Consider the following 16,418-nt stretch of genomic DNA (forward strand, 5'->3'; position numbering starts at 1 on the left):
GTGCCCCAACGGAAACACCTGCCCTCTTCTATGCTACCAGAGCAGTGATGATTCACCACCACCTCCCTTTCCTCCAGGAGAGAGAATTCAGACCATACTTGACTCCAGCAGCATCGCATGCAGCACAACTACCTTACACCAGAGGACCAGAATCTGGCTTTTTATCTCTTCAAATACAGGGGAATAATGTTTGCATTCTGTGAGCTTTAGCCTCTGCATCTGTTGCTAATTGTCCTAGCACATCTGCTGCTAATTCTTTTCTGTTCTTGGACCAGCAGGGAGTAGTAATGTATGGTACAGCCAGCTCCAGCCTCCGCAAGCGCTTCTGGTGATATACCACTGGCCTGGGTGGATTCTGACCTCATCCCGCAAGGGAGAAACCACCTTTGTAAGGGGAAAGCAGGAAAAAAGTTCCCTCTCCTGCCACTTCCATCTCACTTATTTATTCCTGAGACTGATTTCAGCACGATCAGAGCATGAATTTCCTGGGGTAATGTGGGCCACAGACACAAAACAGCAGAGTTTATTTATTTTGTGTCAAGAGGACATGTACTTTGCCCAGAAACCACTCAGAGCCAAGGAGTCTCACAAAAATGTGGCTTGTTCGACATGCAGGGCTGAATCATGCAGCAGTGTCACTTTGCCTGGCCCAGGCTCCAGAGCCGGAACAGGCAGCTTCCCTCTCCTTTTTGCTCCACCAGCTGCTCCGTCTCAGGTCACTTTCTTGATGCTGTTCTGGATTCCCCATCACAGCCTCTTCATCTGTTAAGTTTTGGTCCAGCCAGGAATGCAGCAACATTCACTTCACCAGGGAAGGAGTGCCAATGCAGATTTCATGCTCTTTCAGCATTTCCTAGATGGTCCAAACCTGGTCAGGCTCTGCTCTCTTTCCAGGGGCTCAGCTACCACTCACCAGTAAACAAATAGGAAGACCAACTCCTGAGAACAAATTCCTTTTTCCTTGTGTGGTCTGCTCAAAAATTGCATATTTAAACAGGATCACTTTTTGTTCTTTGGTGGCATAATGTACTCTTCCATTTCTGCAGTACAGCCTTGCAGCTACCCTGATGATCCTAAGTTCACAGATAATAATTTAAAATGTGAAATGCTTTAAAACCAGATATATTAAGGCAAAAAAATTACAGCATCTTCTGAGGGTGTTTTGCTGACTCCTATGATTTGCAGATATGGACTAAAGCAGAATGTAGGTCCCTTTCCACAGCTCGAGACTGTCATCTCTGGTGAGTCATGGAGCTGCTCCTTTTTTTCAAACTCTGAATTTTTTGTTTGAGCAAGCATTTATTTTGTACTTACTGTTCTCTGTTGTTTGGAGTTCACTTGGAGTTAAGGATACAGGCAGAGGCTGCATTCTGCCTTCCTGCCGATTTGCCCCAGACAATATATGACTTTTGTACAGCTATTGTGTCCTACTGCTCACGTCAAGCTCTCTTACAGATATAATTTTCAATTAGTTAGGGAATAAGCCATGGAGCGGTCCAAAATAAAAGTCTGGCCCCAGACGCTCCTGATTTTTAACATATGTCTGCTAGATTTTCCAAAGCAGACAACATACCTTACTCTAGTCAGATATGATGCATTATAATGTGGGTCACATTTCTGAGGTCTTTGGGCAATATGTATTGGTATAAGCTAACAGAGCATTCACAGTACATTCCAGCAGGAGATTCCAAGAAGTCCTTCACTGGAGGAGAATGATTAGACAACACATTAAAAGTAACTCCAATTTGCCAAAAACAAAACCTAGGATAAGTAATGACCTTTTGAATATGTAAATCAATTGCACACTGCTAAATAAGGTAGATACAATAGATTCTAATATGTAATAGCTTTGTAATGTAAGCACACCAGACTTAATGAATCTCTCAAAGTCTTCACATGTTGGTGGAAATGGAGCCATCCACATTTAGGAAGTCCATCTATGGGCAGCAAAGGTCTCCAGAGATACTACCTTGCTGCAGCTCTTGGATGGAACAGGATGTGAGCACAGCATGGCACTGGGCCAAAGACAACAGACTCATGGCCACTTGGGGAGCAGAGCACCGTGGAAGGACTAGTAGCCAGTCCGAGCAGCATGGGGCCCATGGCCCCACAGTATAAGCAGTGACCAGTCCCAGGGCTGCTGGTGGCTTACCACAGAGATCTATCCCTCAGGATGGCACAGTGCCACAGGGTTGTGACACAGACGGAAGAGAATTGCTCTGAGAACATGTATTTTGAGGAGCTGTTGCAAAGAGACATTTAGCAAATGGCAATTGAAGACCAGACCTCAAACAAACTCAGATAAATAAAATAGAAGTAGTTATATGTTCCTGCTGTGTGAAATAAAAACATCAAGCCTGCAGTCTTCAAATAAATACAAGCACCCGTATAGGCTTAGTTCTTGAATTTACCAAAAGGTTCGTGTAGTGCCTTATCATCCCAACTACAAATACTTGCATTCAGGGAAAACGTAAGTGGCTCTCATTTTGAAAGTCATCTGGCACTACCAAGCATTATCTTTTTTTTATATTGTATTAAACTCTTATACTATATCCTAAAAATGTGTCTGAGAGCTAGATGTTCTTCATTTATGCCAGCATTTCACTCAAGAATAAAATAAACGGTGGAGGGGGGCACACAAGGAGGGGAAAGTTTGTGGTCTACTTTTGCTAATGATACCTAGTTTTGTAATTATTAAAAGCATCACAGACCTTAGACAGCTGCTGACATACAGAAAATAATGTCCTTGAAACTGTTTGTTTCATCATATTTTAAGAATTAATACCTCAGGTCATGTTAATCAGTTTCTGATATATGTAGTTTTCAAAATGCACTTCAGGGAAGAAAATGCTGGAAATGACTAATAAAGACATGAACTTTATTCATTGTATGTCTAACTCCAAATGTGAACATTACCAAAGTACTTTGCCATCTGAAGTATTTAGGAAGCCTTAAATAAAAAATAAATCCACTTCATTCAGTGAAATTGAACATCCTCTTTTTCCAAGCAAAAGAGTTCAAATTTATTAATTTTGTAGCCATATTTTAAAATGAGTGTCAGCCCCTGCTAGATGACTACATGATAAGTGTCCTGAAACTTCAGGAAAAGGCACTAAATTTTTCACAGCATTTGTGTTTCATTTTCAGTGTAATAAAAATATGGTGCCCTTTTAATAATGAATAATAGATTTCCTGGTATGATTTACATGAGTGGATTAAATGTCATGTTTGAAAAGTTGCTGTTTTATTCATATTGAATTTCCCTCAAGTAAAACAAAATGGTACCCAGCTACTGTTATAATATTGCTAGTACCTTGCCACACTAATACATAAATATTAACTAGTTGATATACTCTTTAAAAATCTTCAGTTCTGTGAACTGTTCTGTCAGCAATGATGTCTTTTCACGCATATGAACAGATTTAGTACTATCTCAAGTTCCAGGTACATTGGGAAAAATGTGTAGCACCAGTGCTCACATGCTTCTGGCGCTCACACCTTTTCTGCTGAAGTGCCAGTTTTGAAAGGCTCTCACAGAATAAGGACTAATGACAAATGGGTGCAACTGGACCAGGATTAAAAAGCAGTTTGGGTTAGCCCAGCACTGACAAAATTGTCCCTATTTCTGCTCAGCGGTGCTGGACTGATTTCCAAGGTGTCTGGACAGTATAATGAATACTTTTTAAATGTCACTTGCAGGTAACCTCATTGACTTGTGGTGCTCTTCGCAACAGCTGAAAATTTCCTATCTGAACTTCCCATTCTGAACACTTTCTAACAGGCAATATTTTTTCATGAAAAGTTCTTCAGAAATGTTTATAATTTGTTGCAAAGAAAGAGGAAATAAGAACATCTTCCTTAAAGGTTCCTTCCCTGTAGGCAAAGCTGGCAATGTACCACAAAATATTTTGGTCCCGATAATTGAAATTATAGCTGAAAACTTTTTTTTAAAGAAGAGAAGCTTTTTTGCCACATTCCAACTTTTGTTCCATTGAAGCCAATGAATATTTTGACTCTGAAAAGTGAGGTTTAGTTCTTGTTGTTGTAACTGTTTCATAGAACAATTTTAATGTCTACTGAACTAACCTAAGAAAAGATGGCAAAATAAAACCCCAAACACTTTCTTTTTCTGTGTAAAATTATACTTTTGCATACTGGAACTCATTTGTGCTCTTCAAGTCATCATTAAGCTGAAAAATGTAATCTGGACTTGCTAACACTTGAACATAATCCTATGGAGTAAAACAGTGCTTTAAATACACTGTGAAAAAAACTGTTTACTGACTACTTAGGTCTTATCTATAATAGGATCTTAGCCACCATGAAACAGCAATAAGGAAGTTATACTAGCAAAATCCTTGTTCTAGGTAAAGATGATACAGTCACACAGACTTTACCTATCAAAGCCTAAAGTCCACTTGCATAAACTAAATATATGAAAATATCCTATAAATGATGAGTCTAAAACAAGTCCCATTCAGATTATGCCATTTGTTGCTATTTCTAAAATGGTAACCTGTCATTTGAAACAGCAATTGCGTTTTATCACAATCCAAAGCATTCATACAGGTTTCATTCAGCATAATTTAAATTTAAAAAAATCACTCGTTTGGCTGTCTGACCTTACTGAAAGACAAATAAAATTCAACTGCAGCTATTAGGAGCCACTGTCTAGTAAGTAGTCAGAGGTTATTGGGGAAGTAGGTTGACAAACTAAAAGGGAGGACAATGAAGGAGCGGAAAGAAGGGAAACTGGCAAGCTGGAGCAAAGAACATTGATTAATGAACAGAAAACATTTTTGAAAGGTCGGGTGTGCAAGTCAGACTAGCCCTGAGGCAGATCTAACTTACATGACCAGCACTTTCTGCAAGCAGCAGGTAACCCACGCTGACACCAACTTTGCCGACATGACAGGGTTATTATTTTTGGAAGGATGTAGTGTTCTGGAACAATTTCTCCAATATATTACTTAAAATTAAGCTTTTCTTCAATATCAAGCATGCATGTCTTCATTTTCACCATGTTTACACTGAACTCCTATCATTATTCTGGCCAATGAAAACAGAAGCATATTCTGCATTTCTGAATACTTCTATTTCCCACCCCATAATATATCCCAGGGCAGTAGTGTTGTATATTAGATTGTGTTCAAACCCAGATGCTCATGTGAAGCTCACCATTAAGATGTCACTACTTACCCCAAGCTTTCTGGTAGATGTTAACCACCTGAAGCCTAAAATTTACCTCACCTCAGCACAGACCCCAAGGGTTTCTTCTGAAACATATCTTAAGGTTGTGCACCAATACCGAGGTGGAAGAACAGAAAGGTAGAGTCATCCAGGGTACAATACATCCTATGTCTTCAAAATGAGCTGGTGGAGAAGGTTCTCTAAAGTTATGACATTAAGCTTTTGCTGTCCATTATAGAGTACTGAAGACACGGAATTATCAGAAGGTCATTTAATCCAACTTCTCCTGGTTCTGTATTTTAAGTGAACTTGCCCAAGACCTGCACGCTGGTTCACTAGACTAAAAATGAAGTTTGGTGAAGATGCTAATCAAATGTCCCCTGTGAGACCCAAGAGAACTTTAAAGCAAACTTGCAAATGCAAAAAGCAGCAAAGACCTAGGAGAAACATGATGCTGAAAGTAAGCAGATCATGCTGGAGTCATTCAGTCATACTGTCCAGTCTTCTCCTTTCAAGACAATACTTAATCTCCAAGGAAAGTAACCAGGATGCACACATCCTACTTAGGAAGGAATCACAGCTCAGTGATTTCTCTGACAGATGCATGTATTTGTTTTAACATCATGTGAAAGTCACGTTCACAGTTTCCCCCCCGTATATGTGATTCCTTTCACACCAATAGCTGTATTATAGACACTGTTCACTAGCTATTACAGGTGATAAACAATTAAAAAGCAGAAAATGTGACTTAGTAACACTTTATAAGTCACAAACCCAACATCTGAAATTACCTATCCACAAGTAACTGAAAGCGTCAGTGGCGTACATAAAGGTTTGCTATCCCAAAGCTCTTTGGGATAAGGACTGCCTGTCTGTTTTGTATCCATGCAACACTTTGGACAACAGAAGGTTTGGAGGAGGAAAACTACCATTCAGGTCATACCACAAAATAAATGATTGAAAGTAGAAAAAACTAGTCATTCTACCAATGTCTCATAACACACACAAAAAAACCCCACCGCACTGAGAGAGATGAAGATTGTTTTTCAAACCGTAAAGAAAAGCTTTCACGTGCCAGAGGGTTTATCTGAGACCAATGTTTCAACCAGCACTAGGCATTAGCTACAACAGTGAGCAACTGACACACAACAATCCTGCCATGCACAGCATGCTCAGGCAGGAAAATATGTGTGCCTCAGTCACAAAAGACAGAATAGAGCCTCAAGTGTTTGGGCTCCTTCCAAAATAATCCAAATGCTGCTTTTTTGGCAAATGGGGGTCAATGGAGCTAAAAACTCACAAAAGGATTTGGGCATTCATGTGTTTATATACACCCACTCGTTCATTTATTATTCTAAAGCTACTTTACAGAAATCAAATTACATAGCTGACAAGCTGCATAGATAAGAAACAATAAAAGTAAAACTTAAAATTAGCTGACAACACTATATGATGTAGTGTATATTTGGCACTTTTAGAGTGAGTGATGAGGGTTAACCTAAGGGAAAAAAATTGCACCTTTCTAAATTGTACCTTAAAATATTAAATAAATTATTAACATGATGGAATGCATTAAATATATAAGCCTAAAGGAGAAAGAGCGGATGTGTTTTAACTTTCAAAGCAAAGACAGCATATTTATGAAGTGTTGCTTACTGTCTGGATACTTTGTCCAAAGTAGATTTCAGTGTTGTAGAAGTTTCCACCATGAGTAACAGGCTGCGTTGTCCTGGCCTGAGGCTGCTCCTTCAGTTCAGGTCTCTCCACTAAGCCACCACCTAAGCGGCTCAGAACACGAACTTTGAGAGTGTAGTGGCCTTTAGGGACCTTATCTTTGACTCCCCTCAGGCATTTGAAGTGAATTTCTATTGACTGAGGCTTCTTGGAGTAGTCAACCTAGGGAGAAGGCTCCGAGTTACCAACATGAGCTGAGCTGACTTTAATCATACAATTAGCAAGAACAAATTTCTTCCAGAAAACAAACACTGAAAAACAGACAACACATTTCTTGTTCAACCTGCAATTACTTATTGCTAGCCAAGTATCTGCAATTAGGGAGGTCAAAAGTCATAGAGATGACAGATAAAAAAGCAGTACAAATACTATTCATAAAATGTTGAGCATCCTTGGAGGGAAGGTAGAGCTGGTGAAGTATGACACCAGAAGATATTAGATGGTAATAATAAGGCAGAATTAACTGGAAGACAATACCTTCAAAAATATAGCATGCTTTGCAAGACAGGCACAATATTTGATGTGACGAGCAGGCCACAGGCTCAGAATGAAAGACAGGGCGGGCCATGATTTTACACTGATTATTAGCCTTACCAAAGCTATTAGTGCTGTGTAAGACGCAGACTGTCCTTTTACCTTCTGATTATCATATAATCAGATTCTCTTAAAAATAGTAATCAAAGTGCAACACATGTAGAGTTTAAAAACAACTCCCTAAAGGCACCTTTACTCCAAGTCCAGACAGAAGGAAACGTCTGCTGGTTGCTGTTGACAAGATGTCATCTGAGTTACAGAATGTTTAGCATGAACTAAATGCTGTGTACCAGAAATGCTTTTCTGGTGCTTTCCTTGTGTACTCAGCTTCTCAGTGTGGGAGTTGACTGTGGGGAACAGACACGATTGTACAATCCTTACACAACCTTGCCTGAGTAATGATGTAAGGTTTGTCCCACTACACCAGAAGATACTTCAGTGCTGCCCAAATGCAGGGGTCAGGCACACAACAGGGAGTCCTAGTTAGGCTCCAGTGTTGACTTGAATGGATAAAATTGTTTCTACAGTAACTAATTATTTAGTGCTTAAAATCAGCAATGCTATTCCTCTTTTCCCCAAGAAATCAATTTCTTCTATTATTTGGAAAAAAGACTAGTGATAGATGTCTTTTTTTTTCAATTGGTTATAAGAACCCACACTTCAGAATCACATGGCTACCTTGGCTACTAGGTTTAGTGGTCTCACAGTTTAAGCCTACAGTAGCTAATAATCTCTTCTTTAATCCTGTCTTGGATTTATTTTGGAAGAGATAGCATATTTCCATATAGATAGAAAGCTTCTGGAATTAAATTAAGCAGTTAAATAAACAGCTGAATTTGTTAAACTTCTTTTGTTTCTCAACACAAACCATACTTAACAATTAATCTGAATGACAATAATTTTCAGCTTAATTAGAAAATCTTAATTAACAATGAAGATTTAACCTTAATATTTTTGGTTTCTGAATCATATATAAAAAAAATTAACATTATGTGAATAAATAAGACAATCTTTTTAAACCTCAAGGCAGGATTACTGATGCAGGCAGCCTTCGTTATTAAACACATTCTAAATTAAACGCCTCTATGAATTTTATACTGAAATATATTGTGATAGTTTTGCATGCCAAATGTGACATTTTGTATTTTAGATTCATCTTCTGTAGTAATTTTGGAAATGTCATACAAACAAAGATTTTGTCATTTACCAATGGAATTACTATGCATGGCCGGTTAGCCATCTCTTTTCTGGCTCTTCTGGTTGTTTCAAGTCAGCAAGCCATAAAAAATCTTTATCTCTCTGAAACACAGCAATTTGGAAGATAATCGAATAGTGACTGGGGGGCAGAAACGCCAGTCTGAGGAATTATACCACAATCTCTCTTGCATTTACAACCTTCCTCAAAGCGAGTGTCAGTCGAATAGGAAAAGGAGACAGAAGATTCATCATATTTCAAGCCTGTCTCATTTGCATGGTGGCATAGCTGTCTCATCTCCTGCTGAAAGTCTTTGCTTGGCCAGCACTGACAAACTGTTTTGAAGAACTCTTGCCATGCCCAAATGATTCATCATTAATAGCTTTAGACATTCTCTTTAAGCATATGGTTACTTTTGCTGGAAAGCATATTTTGAAACCTGCTAAATTCTATCCTCTTAAACTATGAAAAGAGAAACAAAAAAAAAAAAAAAAGGAAAGCAAAAAAGCAGTACAATTAACCCAGTCATTTAGCAGTTCACGTTAGGGAAAAGAGCACTCATGGAGAACCTCACCTTCTCGCAAGGCCCTGTTGCTGCTCCATTTAATCCAGTATTCACACCTGCGAGGTTACCAAAGCTGGCTATCATTTCTTCTTCCCTTTCATTCTCTTCTGTTTTCACTGGCTGACTTCCCAATCTGCAGAAGTCAGAATGAGAAGAAGAACAGAAAAGAAATGAACTACAATGCATACACAGAAAGCACTTGCTGTTGGAAAAATACATCAGTTTGATATTTTGCTTGAACATTTCCTAAGACTTGCAAGGCACTCAGAAGAAACAACAGTTTGCTAAAGCAGAGAAATGTCTAGGCTTCAAAAAGCAGCATAAAAAAATAAAAAAATATTTGTCAGTCTGTGCCACAGGTTGACATAAGGAACCTGAAGTTTCAATGCCTGTCTATTATCAGCTCTGTCTGGCATTGGGGCTCAGGATCTAGGCTGAGAATATTAAAGTAGGAAGCCATTGCTTCTGCTGACACTTTGAGGACTGATTGACAGCTTCAATAAACTTGGACAGGTTTTTGGAAACCACTGAGTCCTTGGGGACTTGATTGCTTTAAACCACAGAAAAAAAAATAATTATATATATAAAATCTTACTTTTTTTGTTTGTTTTTCCCACCCAAAAAAATCTTATAAATTTATATCTAAATCTTATGTCATTTAGAAATCTTCAAAAATATCTTATTTCATAGATAGAAAAATTAAATATATAAATTATACATCATATATATACACTTACATGCACATACACAAATTTTCAGCTGTATGTGAACCACTAAACCTTCCTTGTCATTCGTATGTTAACTTCTTGTGTATTTAAAGTGATTTGGAGGGTAATTATATCAACTCAAAGTTGTTGGGTTTTTTTGGTTTTTTTCAAGAGAGGTCAGTGTAGCAACACAGAATGCCACCAAATACAGCAAGAATAGCCCTACACTTCCAATGCTGCCCTGCTTAGTGCACAGGATACACGAAAGGCACAGTACCCTATGGAGAAAATCTTGTTCCCAGAACACAGCAGGAGCAAATGTAAAACTAAGACATTTACAAAAAGCACTATAAAACTGTATGGTTTGGCAATCCCATCCCATCCATCAACAGACACAGAACCATGCGTAATTCCTCTGTCTCTACATGGCATCAGTATCTTAATATTATTGACCCTAAGTAAAAACATCTGTAGATGTTCTGCTGGCTTCAAACCACATCAGCTCTTGCTTCTACAACATGCTTTAAGAGGCCAGGGAGGGTCAGCTGGTCACGCCAGTGCTGGCGATGCTCCAGCCACACTTGCAGGTAGAGGCAGGGCAGGCACAGAGAAGGACATCGTGGGTCTCAGGAGCTGGAGGCTGAGCAGTCTGTTCATGGCTGAGGGTCAGCCACATGTCATGCTGGAGGTCAAGGGAGCTGCCTGCAGCATACTGAGAGGGGTCATATGGAGCCAAGGAGAAATCACTGCATCAGGTAAGGTTGCAATGTAGTATTAGCTTGGGTATATACAACACAGGCACTAGAAAATAGGCTCTCTTAGGTTGCCAAGCAATGTACTGAGTTTTTAGCCACAAAAGAAAATGCTATAACTTGGTGTTCATTAAAAAAAAAAAAAAAAAAAAAAAAAAATAGAAGAAAAAAAAAAAGGAAGAATCAAGACTCAAAAACATCTGACTTGCTTTTGAAAAATGCAACACCAGTGTCTTCATTCCTGTTTTCTTTCTTTGCATGCTAGGTGATGATCTGAGAAGCCTCCACATTTGTAAAAATTAACATTGTTCTTCATCAAGAAAATTACGGAGACTGTGCAATCATGATAAACATCCCAGAGTCATGCACATGTGCTAATTAGGTAACACATTCTCCTCTTCTGAAACAGATACTCCTATCTCCAAGATCCTGGCACATTGCTACAAATCAGTTTCTATTCTTCTCAGACCTTGCCTATTTCTTTTGCCTTTTTTTGTGGGTTTTTTTTTGAAAATGTACACATTTACATCAGTAAAATTACCACTGGTTCATAGCAAAACTGCTTTCCAGATTTCTCTACCAGTAGAATTTTATCACATAAATGCCCAAGTAACAACTGAATCGGTCAGAAGGCCAGTGTAGATGCCAGTGACAATGAAGTATATGGAAATTTTGCCCAAGCCAAGACTGATGAGAAATAAGGACAAGATTCCAGTGCTAAGGACTGAATACAAGAAGCACAGGGTCAACCACCTTTGAACTTTTGTTCTCGCACTTCCATTAAGTCAATTTGGCTCTAGCTGTCCTAAACTGAAGTAACAGAAGGTGAATGAATGGCACTAGCTAATTCATAGACCTGAAATATCTGAGATATTAAAGCATTCTTCTTGAGGAGAGAAGTTGTTTGGAACTTTGTACTTACTTAGTTTCTCATGATGGAAATAATTTCACTTAATTTGGTTAGAGTTGCATTGACACGGGTTCATTAGGACACCCATTTGCTTGCAATTCAATTTAAAATTAAATACACTTTGTTGTTGATTTTATTACTTTTAAACTACTGTATCTATTGCCTTTATTAGCTGCTAATATACAATTATGAAGGTAAACAGTTTTCATTACTGAACATCAAACATTTAAATAACCGCATTTGATCTCTTTTAAAGTTGCACCATTTTTCTCCTTTCTTTCCTTTTGCTGGGTATTAGATTGAAGAAAATAATTTATTCAGTGAAGTTAGACCTCTTTTGTGCTCACCAGCCTGCTCATCAGCTGTCACAGCAGAACATAGTTTCCTTTGCTCTATTCATGAGGGTTATTTATTTCCTCCATTCATTTCTTTACAGGTAATTTGATGCATGTATTATTCTGAAGGTCATATATAGCTTGATCACAAAAACTTTGCTCCAATTCCTGTTTCCTTCACTCTCTGAAGGGTAATTCAGTGGCAAAGATCAAAAATGCTGGGAGAAGACATTTGGTCACCTTTTTAAGTGCACCGTATGTAGCACTTAAAAATTACAGCCCAAACTGAGTATCCAAAAATGGAGGTAACCCAAAACAGAGACCTCTTTCAAATGCAGAGGCTTAATTTTTCTAGGCCTGAGGTCTTTCGTTTGGGAGAAGTTCTATTCATTAATATCTGTGAAGCACTGAAAGATCTTTAGAAGGAAAGCACATTAGATGGAAGCACAAAGTGGTTCTTATCTGACATACCTTTGAAGGAGTTCATGAATCCTGGCTCTCCACTTTTGTTTCTTGCGGTGAGAAACTTTCTTGTGGTGCTTTGAGTCCCACATGTCAAGAAGAAAAATTAAAAAAAAAAAACACAGAGTTTGTTTCCAAATGTACAGAAAGAACATGGAAATAAAAGCCATAAATGTGAAATTTTCCAAAGCTTTGTCTCAGGTCTTCTGGTTGAAGGTTTTCAGAAGCAACGAGGAATTCTAGCTACCGTAACTTTATTTCATTCTTTTTTTCATAATTTTTTCCATATTTACTGCATTATTTCCAAGAGATACTGAGCTCTCACCTTATTTTAAAAACTTTTCTCATACAATGTATGTTTGTACATGGTAGTGTTCTACAGTCCTTATTTTTACAACACCTAACCACGTAGTCATACATAAGCATACATAACGTTTATGCATGTGCAAATGTGTCTGTACAGACACACCAAAATACAACACACAAAGCAGGTTTAGGTATAGACCAGAGAGCCCTCAACTTGCCTTGTTTTAAATTCACTCAAAATCTTGATGCCTTGTCTCACCAGTTTTGTTTTGAAATGCTTGGTAAGAGGGACTGACATTTTTGGAGGTTGCAATCTGTAGGAGGCTAACTCACGTATGCAGTCCACTGCCTCAACAGTTCTGAGCTCTCTAGCATGAAGCTGAAGGGCCTGAAGTTATTTTACCCTTGCACATCAAGCTCAAAAAGTCATTCCATCAAGAAGCCAGCATCCACACCTATTAAACTGTGTTTTCTGTGAAAAAACTCAAAACGATAACCATACTGAGGGCTGCCCACTCATGAAAACAAAATTCTTCTCCTTGATCTGAACAGTACAGAGATCTTGCTGAATATTCAAGAACATTTCTCATGTCTGGATCTTCTGTTGGTGTCCCTGAGATTGACATAAAACATAGATACAAACTACCAATACATAAGAAGGCTTCCTATTGTATACCCTATACATTTAAACAGTGTAAAATTATGCTCCACTTCTACTCTCACTGTGCCTCAAAGGTAAAAAATCATTTTGGTAGGGAGACAGTGTAATAGTCAATGGAGAAGAATTCCCCATCAGAGACTCCATTTATGACTGTTGAAGTCTCTCCTTTCTTCCAAATCTCTAAATTTTTTGACAAATTTGTGTCAGCTTTAAGGAAACCTGGGAATCTCTGCTGAAGACTAAGGCAAAGCATCCCACTTATTTCCAAAATTAAAATTGTCAGAGTGTAAAGACAGACAAAAACAACAAAAGCTTGTGCATGTAACTTTTAATGTAACCCTTTTAATTTAATCCTGTAAAATTAAAGCAGAAACATCATGGTTGCCTTAGACAGCAGTGGGATTTGTTGGTAGTCCCAGCAGAGATCCTCCGAGATGGAGGATCCTCCAGATCAGGTATCACACATACATGATTAAAAATGTGATGCAACCAAACTAGCTCAAAGCAAGACCTTTCACCTCTCCACATGTTAGTTGTGTCATGGACAATATTTCCTTCACCACTGCTCCTCCACTAATGGGAACCAAGCCCTCCTGCTCCTGGACAACATTTGGCTGAAATTCACTAGAAGTCTCTGGAGCAGGGAGCAGGACCCATTCTTCTCCCATCCCTGCAAATGCTGGCACTGATTTTCTTTCCCCAGCCCTATGACCTCCTATGACACTTTCTCAGGAAGGACTGGGAATTGGCTCTGCTCTGGAGCTCCGCTCCAGCAGAGCTGGTAGCTGCCTGGTTAGAGCCATCAGACCCACATTGTGACACTTCCCACAGTCCAGTGGGGGCTGCAGTCACCAGGAAACATGTCAAGAGCAAGGACAGACTATTCCTATGCTCTCTCAGGTGTAGGGAACTCATCCCGGTGGCAGCAAAGACTAAGCAGCAAAGGCCACCACTTTCATCACCCCTGCGAGATGTAGGCACCAGGCTGCCATGGCTGGCACATTTGGTCTGACACCCAGCAACAGAGCTCAAAATCTCTGAGAAGGTTTAATGACAAAAACCATTGATGGAAAGATTTCATGTGTTTCCAGAGTTTGCTGGTAGATGGAAAGGGGTTTCAAGTTTTGGGCTGAGGCAGTTAAAGCTAAATTTCAGAAAGTGGGAGAAGGGCTTGGTTCACAGTTTTTCTCCTGGATGCAACTCTTGGTGATGACTGTGGAAGCAATTTTTGATGTGGTCACTTAATTAAGAAATAAGATTAAATAGAAAATTCATGTCATGTCTTCATGTAAAATATCAAGTAACCATAATATTGCAACAACATTCAGACATTACCAGACCAGGCTTACACTGAGACAGTAGTAGAGAAGTTTTTTTTAAAGAAAAATTGATTTTATTACCAGACTCCCACAGCTGTCCAATCCCCTTGTTTATCTTCCTAATCTTAATTAAATAATGAATATTCAAAAGAAAATATGAATCTGTATTAACTGAACTGTTTTCTGTCTCTGCCTCTGAAGTGGCAATGAGAGTATGATTTAAAACTATTTCTTCTGGATCTTAGTAAAATATTTGTCACAGTGTGTCATGATAATTTTTAAAAAGCTCTATCATCTACCTAATAAATTTTTTAAGTTTATTCAAATCTTATTGAACAGAAAAAGTGCAATGAGTCATGGTTAATATTTCTTTACCTATACCAAGAAAAAAAAATTTATCAAAAATTCAGTGCTTAGGGTCCTATTCAGAAAACCTCTATGAGTCTGTAATACATCTTCTACATGATTAAAAAAACAGGAAACTTGCTTTTAAATGAATTATTCACCACCTTGAATAAATTTCCATCTTTCCTATTTGCAAAACCCCAAAGTCAGTTATGTAAATTTTAACCTACACTAATTACCTCAGGGGTGTGCAAGCTAAAGGAAAGTAGATGCAGTAGGAAAAAAAAAATCCCAGACATTTCCATCACCAGGAAGCAATTTAATAGAGGAAAAAATGTGTAAGCTTTCTAAAACAGAGCAGCCCATATAATTTTATTTTTTTTAAAATGTGCAATAGTCATTGCTGCAATATCCCTTGAATCAGAGATTTACTGGAATAAACCAAGTGCTTTTTCTCAATGGCATATACCATCGCACACATGGCAGAGTGCTTGTTTCTCATCATGACACTGGTATTGTCTAGACTGTAACAACAACCCATTGTTGACAATGGGCGTTCCCAACAAGAAGGCATGAAATGTGGTTTAGCTTCAAGTCTGTATAGACATTGAGGGCCCCTTCAGAAAATAATTGGCTAAAATCTGCGAACCACTGGATATCCTTCAGAGCTCATCCGGGACGTACTGGAAAAAGCAAGGCGTTGTTTGAAGGCAGAAGGGCTTAATCACAACACCAATTCCCATTCTCCATCCTGATACCAGCCCCTGCTTTAGCTGTGAGCCCGCTCCTTCACATATCTTTCTCAGTTTCTTCATCTGCTCTCTTGAGGTCTAATTACACAAATGGCCTATCTACTGATTTCAAAGAGCATGATCAAGACCACTACTTGAAAAAGGTCTTTCAGTGTGGGCTCAGTCTAGACACACAGTGGTGTGTATTGTTTCTACAGAGACAAGAACCTGACTCAATACCATTAATCAGTGCTGACTTGCCATGTGAAACTACTTCACAAATGGCAGAACTAGGTTGTAGAGTACTTTTCAATTTGGAAAAAAAAAATTAAACAAAACCCCACCCAAACACATCCTTTCCTCTTAAAAGAAAGACCACAAAATGCACCAAAGCTTTGAAGCAAAATCTAATTGGTTTTCTATTGTTTAGCAAAAATGGAGCATTTAGGGAAAATATTTGCACACACACATGCACACACGCACCCCTTTCTTGCCAGTCCTAGCACTGTTATTACAACCTTCTGGTGAGGAACTTGCCCCACTGCAATTTGAAACAGCCAGTGGAGCACCGGCCCTGATGAAATCCCACTCCCTGCAAGGAGTGCTGCGGGGATCCACCTTCCCACAAGTCCTCCTCACCAGGTCAAGGCATAGCAGAGGCAGCACTGAAAG

At 38.8% G+C, this 16,418-nt stretch overlaps 1 protein-coding gene across 5 annotated transcripts in view; it reads right to left on the reverse strand.

Moving 5' to 3' along the window:
- Positions 1-16,418, reverse strand: part of OFCC1 (orofacial cleft 1 candidate 1) — a 191,375-nt gene that overhangs the window by 119,011 nt on the left and 55,946 nt on the right. For all 5 annotated transcript variants that reach the window (XR_004360692.1, XM_032709283.1, XM_032709291.1 and 2 more), the window contains 3 exons: positions 12,394-12,461; positions 9,228-9,351; positions 6,847-7,086 (listed from right to left, as the gene is read on the reverse strand). Coding sequence is in view for 4 of the 5 variants with exons in the window: in XM_032709283.1 (XP_032565174.1) it covers positions 6,847-7,086; positions 9,228-9,351; positions 12,394-12,461 (432 nt within the window). In the remaining variant the exon portion in view is untranslated. The remainder of the gene's footprint in view (positions 1-6,846; positions 7,087-9,227; positions 9,352-12,393; positions 12,462-16,418) is intronic.

The sequence above is a fragment of the Chiroxiphia lanceolata genome, chromosome 1 (genome assembly GCF_009829145.1).
Source record: "Chiroxiphia lanceolata isolate bChiLan1 chromosome 1, bChiLan1.pri, whole genome shotgun sequence".
Taxonomy (NCBI): Eukaryota; Metazoa; Chordata; class Aves; order Passeriformes; family Pipridae; genus Chiroxiphia; species Chiroxiphia lanceolata.